The sequence below is a fragment of the Lithobates pipiens genome, unplaced genomic scaffold (genome assembly GCF_037356315.1).
Source record: "Lithobates pipiens isolate NorthernLeopardFrog02 unplaced genomic scaffold, aLitPip1_a1.2 Scaffold_18, whole genome shotgun sequence".
In the NCBI taxonomy this organism is placed as follows: Eukaryota; Metazoa; Chordata; class Amphibia; order Anura; family Ranidae; genus Lithobates; species Lithobates pipiens.
In genome coordinates, this window is record NW_027507758.1 from 568,025,500 (window position 1) to 568,039,636 (window position 14,137).

The 14,137-nt window shown below is 38.8% G+C and overlaps 1 protein-coding gene across 6 annotated transcripts in view; it reads left to right on the forward strand.

The window, feature by feature from the left end:
- The window catches only part of TFAP2B (transcription factor AP-2 beta), a 76,539-nt gene extending 64,421 nt beyond the window's left edge, over positions 1-12,118 (forward strand). For all 6 annotated transcript variants that reach the window (XM_077489012.1, XM_077489013.1, XM_077489015.1 and 3 more), the window contains 2 exons: positions 2,698-2,839; positions 9,192-12,118. In XM_077489012.1, coding sequence (XP_077345138.1) covers positions 2,698-2,839; positions 9,192-9,492 — 443 coding nt within the window. In that variant the 3' untranslated portion in view covers positions 9,493-12,118. The remainder of the gene's footprint in view (positions 1-2,697; positions 2,840-9,191) is intronic.
- Positions 12,119-14,137: the final 2,019 nt, after the last annotated feature.

Here is a 14,137-nt window from a genome sequence, read left to right on the forward strand (position 1 = left end):
AAACTCCAGTTATAAACAATTGTGAGCTTCCAACCTTTTTGTCTACAGTTTGGGGAAGACTCTTCTCTGTTCCACTGTGTACAAATCCATCTCCATAAAGGCAGGGTTTGATCGGTAGATCTGTTGTGGAGAAACTACAGAGACTTGCCCAGAGCCCTGACCTCAACCTAAATGAACACCTTTATGATGAATTTCATGGCCACTGGTGAGCCAGGTCTTCGCATTCAACATCAGTGCCTGACTTCACAAATTTCCACAGACACACTCCAAAATCTTCTGAAAACCTTTCCCGGATGAGTGGAAGCTATTATAGATGCAAAGGGCAGGCTAACACCATATTAATGCCCAGTGGTTTTAAAATGGGATGTCCAACCAGCTCATAGGGGTCTGATGGTCAGAATTCCACATACTTTAAAACATATAGGTAAGCCTGGTGATCTGACTTTAATAGCTGTTTGCCCTTTTCAAGTTTACTGATTCAGAAAGTACTGAGGCCATAGAAATCCTCTAACATTTTTGAGTAGTGGCCAACTCAACAATGGATTTATGTGAGTGTGACTTCCTATCTTGTTAATATGTTACTGATAAGGACTGGCCAGTCCATTGGGTGTAGAGGGGAGTGGCAAAATATGGTTGGCCCAGGGGGACAGGAAGTATAAATCTGGCCCTGTCTACTGGTGAAAGGTCTCGGTTGTTGGACATTGCAGTCACCTCGACTTGCCTTCAGTTTTCTCTTTTCAACAATGAAAAACGAATCCTGATCATTAACATACACAAGGACCCTGCCTAGAAATATTGAAATACATCCAATTCCCCCAGGTTACCTAGAAAAGATAATTCTGCGAGAATCCCATCCGAGCTTGACTTCTCGCCACCCCTAGCTACCTCCCAGCTTTCTTGTGTGTCAAAGTCACATTCTTGCAAGTTTGAAGAAGAGTTTGCTGCTCCAGGCCAGAAACCGGATAGCACAGCTAACAGAGAATGTGCCAGTTAGAATTATATTAAGCCTAATTATTGTTTTTTCTTTTCTACTGCTTCGCCTTTTAAAGCGAACATTTGTTTGTTTCTTCCTGTCAGTCAGCTTTCACCTTGTGACTTCCAGAAACAACAAAATTAAACTATACTTGTATACTGCACTACTGTCTCTATAGCTACCACTGATTACAATAGTTTTAATGGCCGCAGTGATCTTTTGGTTATTACAGTTTATTTTTAGTCACTGTTGTCTCTAGGTACGAGTGGGGACAAGTGCTTAAAGTGCAAATAAAGGGGTTGATTTACTAAAACTGGAGCGTATGAAATTGGCTACCATGCATATGTGCATGGTAGCCAATCGGCGTTTAACTTCAGCTTGTTTGATTAAGCTTTGACAAAAAAAAATGCAAGCTGATTGGTTTCTATGCAGATCTGCATCATATTTTGCACTCTCCAGTTTTAGTAAATAAGGATTTTTTTTTTTTTTGGTTTTGGCTTGAGTAGAGTAGGGTTAAAACTCAATGCAGGTTTTTTTTTGCCATTTCTGCCCCATTTAAGAGATTTCCTTCTACTTCTGTCCAGTAGACACAATAGGAGGTGAGAGGATCTTTTTAAAAAGAGGTAAATCTCTTGACAGTTGTCACCCGGATAGTTGTCACCAACAGTGGCAATTACTGGAAACAATCCCCTGTATGGCTCTCTTTGCAACAGCTGAAAGCCAATGGGAGGGAAAGGAGATATAGCCAGCATTTAGATGCTGCAGAGAGAGAGCCATACACCAGATTGGTTTCAGTAATTGCCCCCTGCCACAGCGATCATCCTCCCTGCCCACATCTGATTCAACCTGCTGCCTGGGCCCCCCTGCTGGCCTGGGCCCCATACAGGAGGACTGGGGGTACTGGTACCCCCTCATCTACGCTCCTGAGGCTACAGATAACAATTAAAACATGCCAAAGCCAAAATGGGCTTCATATACACTTTAAACACCCCATTGATTTCCTCAAGCTAACATTACATTGAAAAGATTTATTGCAGTGTTTTGTGTCTCCTTCTCTCCCACAAGGCCATAACAATAGTATCACTTTCTTTTTTCTTTTTCTTTTTTTTGCCTATTCTACCCTATGGCAAATATATAAAATACATAAATGTTACATTTGCTGATAAGATTTGCTTGTGAAAATGTTCTAAACTCAGCTAGATAAATCTATAGATGCACAAGACCTTTCCATGTAGACTTGAACTATCTTATTGGCCTAAGTGCACATGTTTGCCAAAGACTCACCCCCTCTTTCATTTGTATTTGACCACATTCAACTCTGTATTTTCCACGGGCAAGATTTACAAATACCAGGAATGTTGGCAGCAAATGAATGGCAGCAACAACCATGTTTTACGATCATGAAATTATGAAACTGGAATTTAAGACAGAATGCTGTATTTACAGAATTCTCATAGGCTACCATAGTGAAGGATTCATATGATAAGAGGAGATGTGTGCAGATGACTTGATCTACTGAAAATCTTGTAATTATTGTCAGCCACCTCTATGCCTGACATTGTGATTACTCATAAATGTCAACATAAAAGATATAAAAATAAAAAAATAAAATTGTTCTTTTTTTATTGCTTTCTGTTTTTGCCCTTGGCTGACTTTGTGAGCCTGCATTTGTCGGAAAACGTCCAAATGTGACAGTACTGACCATACATATACTTTCTGTACAGGTGAAGCTGTCCATCTTGCCCGGGATTTTGGTTACATCTGTGAAACAGAATTTCCAGCCAAGGCGGTATCCGAATACATGAACAGACAACACACAGACCCGAGCGATCTGCACTCCAGAAAGAACATGCTGCTGGCCACAAAGTGAGTAACTGACTCTGCAAACTCACATAATTGATCTTACATGTATGTTTGTCCAAGGGTGATTGCTATTCTAAAAAGAAAAAAAAAAGGAAGAGTAAGATTTATATAATGATGTTATGAAGTCTAGTTTGCCTACATGAGCTTAACCTTTTTGTTGCGCTCTATGCCAATCTTCTACTGTAATCCACCGCAATCCAAATTTCTCTACCAAGAGGCAATGCAAATTGGACAGAAAAGTTAGATCTGTGGGCAAGGCTGAAAGGTGAATGTTTTGCAATGCAAGTGCCATGTCACATAAGTCGCTGGTGGCAACTTGTCAACAACAGGATCATAAAGAGGACCTACCTGCTCCTAAGGTGTGTTTTCCTCACAGGATAATTGCTGCAGAATTTCTCTTGCCATTTGTGACATTTCACTGGTTCAGCCAATGAGGAATTGATAGTGCGGTTCATGATCCAGTTGTTTGATAGTCACCACCAATCAACAAGATTGCTAGTGAGGTATGGCCCTAAAGCTAACTTGAGTTAAACTAACACATACTGTGTATACCATACGTCTCACAAATGGTCCGGTACAATATCATAAACTCCTAAATTTAAGGTTGCTGTTTTCTTTCCCTGGTGCCTCTATCGACCAACACTGTAGATGGTTGGCTGACTCTTCTGTGCCTAGAAACAGCCTTGCACATGGTTGATATATTCTTGCATTACTATTCATTATCCTAAATCATTCTTGACCCTATTCTGTCCATCTCACTACTCAGGGGTCTGTAAACTGTGGCCCTCCAGTTGTTCAGGAACTACAATTCCCATCATGCCTAGTCATGTCTGAAATGTTAGAGTTTTACAATGCCTCATGGGACGTGTAGTTCCTCAACAACTGGAGGGCCATAGTTTGGAGATCCCTGCTGACTACATAATTCCTTTTTATAGACTAATGTTGGTCAAAAGGAGTCAGGGCAGGGTAGATAGGTTAAGGCCTAGAGAGGTAGGACCACTAGATGAAGCCCCTACTGGCTGAGCAGGTACAGAAGCATGCTGTGCCAAACAATAATATTGTCAGAGAAGCTGATCAGTAGTACCCACAGTGGAATCAGAATGCAGTGCCTCTGTATGAAGTTGACTTACTAATATCTCAGGATTTGTGAATAATTGATACTCCATCTATAATTGATCACTTTAGCATCAGCTATGGCTGTGAAGGGTTATTTTTTGGTCAATTTCTGGGTTCTGGAGGTTGTAAACCCCCTGCCTGCAGCTATGCACTGGCACAGAATTAGTTGTTGGGCCAAAGATATTTAGTGGATTATCACCGACAACTCACCAGAAACTACTTCTGTGTAGGAAGTAGGTGTATAGATGCAGATAATCAGTAGATTGGAGAGAAAATATTATTTACTTCACAACTTTCTCTTTCCACCATCTTGGTCATAAGGTGTTGCAAAGTTTAGTATCTGTCTGCTAGGTACAGTAGCCCATAGCAATCAATGATCCATCATTTTAGTTGCTATTCATTTTTGCTTCTTGCACACAGTTGTTGCATTGTGTGTGTTCAGCCCAGCATAGCTTTTAGCTTAAATCAGCTAAATACATTTGAGGTGCTTCAATACAATGGTCGTGTAAAGCCATATAGTTGACTTTACAGGCACATTGAAAGTGTACTTTTCATTTGCTTTAAAACACAGCCGCCGCATGAGTAGAAACGTTTTTCCCTTGCCAGAATGGTGTAGAAAAGGGCACTTGCTCTCTGTGTGGAAGCAGTAAACTCTCTGAAGTGGTCCATCAGCACACCCCATGTTGAGTCAGAGCTAAGAGCTCTCCAATCACTAGGAAGCTATTTTGATTGCAGAGATATTAGTTTGTCTTGAGGTGTGTTGGACCTCTGCCTCCACACAGAGAGCAAGGGTCTTCTCTGCAGAACTTTGGCAGGAGATAGGCTTTTTTACTCAGGCTGTGCCTGCTTTCTAATGAAAGCAAACTGTAAAACATTGCAAAGTTTTTCTATGCACTTGGATTGTATTTATCTGATTTAAACTAAAACTTCATTTGGGATTTAGGTTGAGGATCTCTTGCTGGATCATATGATGTGATGTTATACAGTAGGTCACTAGGGCCATGTAGCTTGACTACACGGGGATATGATAAGCATGATGTGCAAAATACAATATCTTATTTGCTTCTTTACTATCAAATAATTTCTAGATAAAAAAAAAAAAGGTTAATACTTATAAACAGGGTTTGAAAATTCTGGGCTCCTTGCCCAGTAATGTCAAGCTGTGTCATCCCAGTGGAAAACAATTCCTTCTCTCGACATTTTCTATTAAAGTTCCTTGGTTTGGGGGATGATAAACTAAGCATTCTTCAAGATCACACATGGGATGATCCATGCAGTATATACAGCAAATGTAAATGGCTTCCATGATAACAATACTTTCCTTTTTTGGTGAAAGGAGTTCATGGTTAATGTGATTTTATAGGTAGTACAGCATAGGAGGTCAGACCAGTATGAGTTCAGACTATAGAAAATGGTGAATCAGAATGGTGTGATTCTAGAGCAGGGGTCTCAAACTGGTGGCCCTCCAGATGTTGCGAAACTACAAGTCCCATCATGCCATTGCCTTTGGGAGTCTTGCTCTTAACTGTCAGCCTTGCAATGCCTCATGGGTCTTGTAGTTTTTCAACAGCTGGAGGGCCACCAGTTTGAGACCTCTGTTCTAGAGTATATACAGAAAACAATATCATGCTGGTGTGTCTGGGAACATGTAAAAATGGGAAGTTTAGATTAAGATGAGCCTCTAGATGAGGTTAGGTAAGAATGATGCAACTGCTCAGTAATGTGATCTATTCATTATATTGTGCCAAGAGAAGTGATGGGCCCAGCTTTCAGCATTCCCGAGCATTCTTAGCACTTCTTAAAAATGATATCAGTCAGATCTTATAGCAGCACCTTGTAGGATCCTTGTGTATGTATGTTTCTTTGTGTGTGCACTCTGCAGTAAGTTACTGTCTCTGTGGAAGCTTATTGTCCAGCGGGTGTGTATGTGGGAGCATGTTGGTCAATAAGGCATTCGCTGGAAGTATGGACGTCTAAAAGGAAGTGTGGCAGTCTACAAAGCAGTCTAGGATAACATGGTAGACTCTTTGACAATGGCAGTCTCTGGGTATATGACAATATAAAAGGCAGTCTCTGGGAAAATCACAATCTGTAAGGAAATCTCCAGTAGCATCACAGCCTACAAGGCTCTGGAAGCATGGCAATCTACAAGGATATCTATAGTTACATGGCAGTTTAAAAGGCAGTTTCTGTGAGTATTAACAGTTTTCCAAGCAAAAAAGGAAGCATTGCAGTCTACAAAGCAGTCTCTGGAAGCATAGCACTCTACGTGGCAGTCAAGGCAGCCTACAAGGCAATCTATGGAAAGGCTACAGAACAGTCTTTTGAAGCAAACCAGTCTAACATTAAAGTATCTGGGAACAAGGCATTCTACAAGGCAGTCTTTTAGACTTGATGGTCTATAAGAAAGTATCTGAAAACATCGTAGTCTGCAAGGCATTCTTTGAGAGCATGGCAGTCTAAAAGGCAGCCTCTGGGAGCTTGTCTGTCTACAAAGCAGACTCTGGAAGCATGCCAATCTACAAGGATGTTTCTGGGATACATGGCAGTCTACACATCAGTCTCTGGGAGCAATAACAATCTACAAAGCAATTTTGGGAGCATGCAGTCTAAAAAGCATTCTCTGTTAGCATGGCAATTTGCAAGGCAAGTCTATGAAACAAGGCAGCTTGCAAGGCAAACTTTGCAAAGCAGTAGTTTGAAGCAAATCAGTTTAACAATGAAGTATCTTGGAATAAGGCAGTCTACAAGGCAGTCTTTGAGAGCATGGTAGTCTACAAGGCTGCCTTTCTAAGCTTGGCTAACTACAAGGCAGACTCTGGGAGCATGGCAGTCTCTGAAAACATGGCAGTCTGCAAGATAGTTTTTGGGAATATGACAATCTACAGTATAAGACAGAACAGTTTAACAAAGTAGTGTTTGGGAGAATTGGGGTCTTTGACATTTACAAGGCAGTCTTTAGAATGAGAGTGGTCTACAAGATAATATCTTGGAGCATATCAGTCTAAGAAGGAAGCCTCTGGGAAAATAATAATAATAATACATTTTTTATGGTACAGATTTTTCTGGGTGGCGACAAGCCACATGTTGGGAACAAAACTAACCACATTAATTGAATATAACTGAGCAATCTGCATAATGTATGCTGAAAGATAACACACACTGCGACTGTCACGGGCACATTTTCTGTAGTTACATAGCAAGTCTCCAAACCCTGATTTTAAGAGGTATATGTTTTTATTTAGTGATCTGTAGCATAATATTGCAACTAATTTGAGGTCAATTTATTCTACTCCCATCAGTATGGTATTATTTTCGATGGGTTTCTGCTGGGTACTGCACTTTCTACAATCACTGCATTCTGCATTTCCATGTTGAAAGCTTCAGATTGTGACTTTACTGCCAAATTATTTACTGGAACAAGCATGCTGCCAGTAAAATTTACAAAAAACACCTGTTCTTTATGAATGTTCCATAAAAGCCACCTATTAGGTTGCATAGCTAATATCAGGGTGGCAATTCTTAGGTCTTCAGTTTGAAAAATAAGTCAACAATGGCTAGCCCCATTACTCTATAAAAACTTGAAATAGCTGTTTCCTGTAATACCAGTGCTGTTATGCTAACTTACCCTCCAGAGGCAAATCTCCTACCTTCACTCCCTTCCAGCACCACAGCCTCCAGCAAAGTCTTCAACATTTGCCACTTCCAGGAGTGTTGAATATCGGTGTCCTCTGCAGCATGCTGTAATTCCTGCCTCTGACTCCCTATGTTACTACTGAGTCCCATGGTGACAGGGTTTGGAGCATGGAGCTACAGTGCTTAGTGGTGACACTCTTGGAAGTGTTAAATGCTTAAGACTTTGATGAAGACTGCAGCACTAGAACAGAGGAAGGTAGAAGACACAGGCTCCTAGAAAGCTAAGTACTATCGTTTCTATTACAGAAAAAAAGCTATTTAAATTTTTTCAAGGGACCGATGGGGTCGCTTTATGTATGGAAGACAGACGCACATTGAAAACCACAAAGAGCTGTGCTAGTATCTGCTTTACACCAAGGATACAAGCAAAAAAAAAACATTTACTCCATTTCTAACACATGTTATGCTTAATGTGATTTGAATTTCATTGTCTCATTTTCTGAGGTCAGGAGATAGGAGTGGCTCAGACCTTTAATAAGTTGCAGATCTCTTACTGCTGACTTTGAAGACGGATAATGCTTGACTTTTTGCCATTTACTTTCCAAATTCAAAGTTTCCTTTCAGATTTCTCCAGGGTGATTGACAGGTCAGGAAGGGCTACAATTATCCTATAACACCCTTAACCCCATTGAATAATTAGATATATTACCAATTAGCGTGGACTTGAGAAATGATGATGTTAAGAAAAATTAAATGCTTTCTGTAAATGCCGTGTATTTTTGGGTTTTTATATATAAATGTGAATATAATGATTTTAATGCTAGTAATATTATCAATGTTTATTTTAAATTAAATCGAAATGATGCTACTGATAAAAAAATTAATATTATTATTACATTTTATAAATTGTATAACTGATTATTACAATGTTTTAAAATTGTTTCTTTGTATAGTTTGTAAAAGTATACATACATGGGACATCCAACACTTTTTTGTTTAAGGTTTTGGATAGATTAGGGAATGCCTAACATTGGTCAAAGGAGAGATTAATTATCTATATTTGTCCTGGTGATCTTTATCACTGGGACAGAAAGTGATAGAAATACAAAATATTACATTTGTCACCAGAACAGAAATATCAGTAAACCTGTGCCAGTAATAATTGTCTAAAAGTCTCACTCTTCACATTTGGAGATGGCTCTAGTAGGACATAGGGCAAAAAAAAAAAGACCAGTTTCCTTGTGTTATCCCAATACTAAAATGGATATACTTTCAATAATGCTAGGTTTTCCTTTCCAGCCACCCTTCAGTGCTACTAACATAAACCTAAGCATTTGGTCATGTGATCTCTGGACAAGAATTCCAGTTGGCTGATTCCTAGTACTAATGATATCAAAGAGCATCCATTTCTCCAGTAAAGTGTTTCAGCAATTCCATTGTTATTTATCTATGTCAGCAAGGCTATGAAGATAGTTTTCAGTTAAAGTTTTAGTTCAAGTCCACTTAAAATAGTATCTTCTTTGAAGAAACCACAACTTTTTTGACTTGCGTATTTTGATGGCCTACCAGGTACTCACCTTGTTGTGTTTTCTTTCCTCTCCAGGCAACTTTGTAAAGAGTTCACAGACCTTCTGGCCCAGGACAGAACACCTATAGGTAACAGCCGACCTAGCCCAATCCTAGAACCAGGAATCCAGAGCTGCTTAACTCACTTTAGCCTCATCACCCATGGCTTTGGCTCCCCTGCTATCTGTGCGGCCCTTACGGCCCTGCAAAACTACCTTACCGAGGCCCTGAAGGGAATGGACAAAATGTTCTTGAATAACAACAGCACCAACAGGCACACATCTGGGGAGGGACCGGGCAGTAAAAACAGTGACAAGGAAGAAAAGCACCGGAAATGAAAGCTGGACCTACTCTAACATCTTTCATTTTAGCTTTAAAGAAAAACAAAAAAAAAGAAAGAAAAAATATTGAACTGGCTTTGGAGAATTACAAATATATATCAGACTGCGCCCATGACGCAACCCACGGACATCCAGCACGCAATTGGGTGCAAAAATCTCTGTCAACGACTTCCTTTGTATCCTCTTCATTTTTAAGAATACTTTATAGTAACCCAATTCTGGAACAATAACAGAACAGTCTATCGGAAATATATGGAAGAAAAAAGAAGCTTTTTGTTAACTCCTTGAGGTGCACAGCTTTGATTAGAAAATGTAAGAACGTTATGGAGAAGACCTGGGGGCCTGCAACAGTCGCGTGTGCTGTATGGGCTCCTTGCCGCAGGAGGCATGGGCATACAGCGATATGGTGGCCACTGATTATTACTCTAGGCATCTGGTCCTTGTGATATATGTGTACTTTCAGAATCAGTTTTATTGCCAATCAATTGTCCTCTTTCCTGTATGAGTAACATTTCATAAATTTGCTCCCTCAGATAATTCATGTTATCACTGTAAATGGTGAGCTAGGAAAATTCTCAAACTATATATATATGTATTTTCTGTTCTTTTTTTTTTAAACTTTTTTTTCTAAAGGTTTTGCTTGTAAGATGCCATCAAAAACTGCTCTGATCTCTAATCCAAGTTCAGAGCACTCATAAAATTATACTCATAAATTATACATGTGATAGCAAAAAAAAAAAAAAAAAACATACCGAAAAAAATGCACAGAAAGCACTGTTAGAATAATGTTGTCCCTGGTTTAAAAATATATATACAAGCACAGAGATAAAAATAACATTATACTATAACATAACCCACACAATTTCATACTAAATATGGATAAATATATAACATTCCATCACCCAATCAGGTTTCAGTTTCTTGTAGGCGCATCAAGAAAAGCTGAACTCTGGTTGGTTGTCAATGTTGATTGCACTTAGCCGTTGCCCTTTCTTATTAGGTAAATTAATTCCCATTATTTCATGCCAAGAGGCTTATTTTACAAAATGCTAACACAAGAATAAGAAACTTATTTTTCATCTGCGTGATTGTCATTTCCAAATCTCAAAGAAATTCTATAAAAATGTGCATTGAACCTCCAGTATAGTGATTCCATAGAATACCTTTCTATATTAATACAATTGTGTTCCTGTAAAATAATACCTTTTAAATGCCCCTTTCTGCCCAATAAACTCACAGGTCTCACCAGAGTACATTTGCACATGTTGATGATACAATCATAATTACTAAATTAAGTGTTTTGCCAATTCAGTGACTTTCACAGCCATTAGTTAATTGTTCACCTGAAACGAACGCTTCATTTGAAATTTAGAAAATATTTATTTCTTGTATTTATATAGCGAATACTATACAGTGATTTACAGCGTACATAGAATTGTTCATAACAGTCCCTGCCTAAGGCCTTTAGCATAGTTGTGTCCATTTGATTATATACCTGTTACATTTGTTTTTGGTGGAAACTGGAGCACATGTATTAATCCCAGACAAATAAGGGGAAGCTATACATACTCCAACAAGTGTTTTTCCCTGGATAGAAATGGATTAAAATTGCAATCTTTTAGCTGCCATATTGCAGTACCTGGTCGTTTTTGGTAAAAAAAAAAAATTGTTTATAAAACCTTGAATTATGATTCCCTAACAATGTTTATGATTAAATATATTTCCAGTGAAGAAAAATTATTTCTTTTCATTATAAAAATATGTTTTATCTGTGTTGGACCCTTGCAATGCCTTTTTTATAAACAACATACAGCACTGAAAATTATAGCCAATAATATAAATTTCATTCCATAGCAGGGAGCTTTCTTCTTACTGTCCCGACTATAACATTTTTATGTACAATAATTTCGTTTTTATTTGATTTTCTACTCTGTGATGTAAAATTTTTATCATTTGCAATACTGAAACCTGTTTTTATTCCAAAGGCTGTGCCATGTATACTGTGTCAACACGATAAAATTATAAGATCGAGAGAACATGCTCTTTTTTTAAATTGATTTGATATATAGTTGAAATGGAAAAAAAAAGATTGTTTATTAGTTAGAAAAAAAAATTAGGAAAAGTGGATGCTGATGAATTTTCGAAAAAAAAAAAAAAAAGATGGGAAAAATTTGCACTTGAAATGTGCCAAATTTGCAAAAGGGTTACTTCAGTCTTTGAGAATACTTCTGTTTAGTAATCTACCTTCATTTCACACATTTTTGCCAACTTCATTTCACCTGTGGATGAAATCGGATATCTGAGCTGTTAAGAAACATTAGATTTGCAAGCGGGAGGGAAATAATGTTAAGTTTGTATATATTTATTTATGCTTAATTTAACAGGAGTTTGTATATATGGCGAGTAAGTACTTATTTATATGTGAGTCTGTTACTCTGTGGATGGGTGGTAACGCTTGAACTTAGGTAGTCTCTGAATTTTTTCTTTTTAATTTTCTTTACTTTATTTTTTAAAATTTGGTTCCTTAAAAGAAAAAAAAAGTATAGCAATGAATAGAAAAATTGATTCTTGTCCAGTGCTGATCTGATTTACATTAATAAAACATTGTTGTGTTTTTGTTGTATTTCTTAGCTTCGTGTGTATTATTTAGTCAATTTTACTTTCCAAAACAGTAGGACAATGAGCACTGGTGGGAAGGAAAAATAATGGTTTTGTCCTTCCTAATTAGACAGATTCACAATCTCATGTTGCTACGTTAGTAAGCTTGGATGGTAGAAGATGGTGGTGGTGTTTATGTCAGGCATCCCCGACAAAGCTCTGTCTGTCTGTCTCTAGAGCCCTGGTGTCCAGCTTATTGACTAAGGCCTGCAATTGTTCCTTGGTACTTGCTATGTGGCCTTTGGATCCCAGAAGTCAGGAGTGGAAAAGAGAGCTTTAATGTGTAACGGGACTGTAATGGAAGTGAACTCTAGAGGTCTCATGTCATGTGTTCCTAGTTTCAGCTGCATCATGTCTCCAGTCTACAACCACTCCTCTAGTGCCTCCAAAGTCTCTGACCATTTTCTTTTAGCCCCCTTTCACATGGACGCCTACCATTTTGATCTGCCACTGATCCCCTGCTGATCTGAGCAAAGCGGGTGGATGACAGTTCCTTGTCACCTCCATTTCCGCATAGCAGACAATGACAGAGCTCTCTTTTCTCTTTGGATAGCTGGGTGAAAACAGACTTCACTGCTTATTTACACCCAACTGCCCTCTGATCCACCAACACGTAGGAGAATGAATGTTTTTTAGCTCATCAGATTCGATCAGAGGTAGGCATGTCTAAACAGACACAAGTCTGTTTACACTTGCCGGGCCATAGGGGTGAATAGACCGTCTGAGCAGCTCCACCTACAAAACTGACAGGCGGACCTGATTGGAAAAGCCATGCAGAAGGGACCTTAGTAAGCCTATAGTTTTTGTCTTCCACAGCCTTTCCTGTCCTGGTGTCACTGGGTCAGGAAGTGTCAGGAAATCTGACCAACACGGAAGCAGGCAAAAAAAACCCCCAAAAAACAAAAAAACAACAACTCTTCTCTGCTCTATTGAAAACTGAAAAAAAAAAAAAAAAAAACAAGTAGATGGATTTGACATTAAATACTGTAACCTTTATGCTCATAACAGGTACACGTACAGTTTATATTAATATTATGGCGCACAACATATTACCAGCTTGTACAAAAAAAGAGGGGATACAAAGATAAGTGGGGACACATTAGACACTTTTGGTTGATATATAAAATACTAATCTCAACTAAGGGAGCAAATTATATCTTCTTTCAAATATGTTATAAAAAAATACAATATTTCACCAAATTTGAAAATGTCTTTTGTATAGATAGGGGGTTTCCAGACTTTATAAACAAAGGGCCAGTCTACTGTTTTTTTTGGGGGGAGGGTTGAATGTGTGAGTGGAATATGCCCTGGCATCAGTGGGAGAAAACAATGACCTATCATTGGTATTAGTGGGACAAATAGTGCTGCATCATTAGTATCAGGGGAAAGAATAGTGCCCCATTATTGGTGTCAGTGGGAGGAATTGTGCCCCGTCATTGGTATCAGTGGGAAGAATTGTGCCCTGTTATTGGTATCAGTGGGAGGAATTGTGTCCCGCCATTCGTATCAGTGGGAGAATAGTGCCCTCTTTCTTGGTGTCCCTGGGAGTAGTGCCCCAAGGGCCGTATATAGGTAGAAAATGCCCTGGCATCAGTGGGAGAAAACAATGACCCATCATTAGTATTAGTTGGAGAAATAGTGGCGCATCGTTAGTATCAGGGGAAGGAATAGCACCCCTATCATTGGTGTCAGTGGGAGGAATTGTGCCCCATCATTGGTATCAGTGGGAGCATAGTGACCTCTTTCTTGGTGTCACTGAGAGTAGTGCCCCAAGGGCTGGATATAGACAGGCAAAGGGCCTAGATTTAAATCCTTCATCTTATAAAACAATCTCAGCAATTTTCTGTTCTATAAGTTTTTTTTCTATATTTTAAAACCTTCCTTTTAAACTTTGAACAACATATCCTCCTAAAAGTCTGGGTCCAGCTTGCATCTTTATCAAAAAAAAAGAAGCATCACCAAGTAAGCAGACCAAGTATAATAC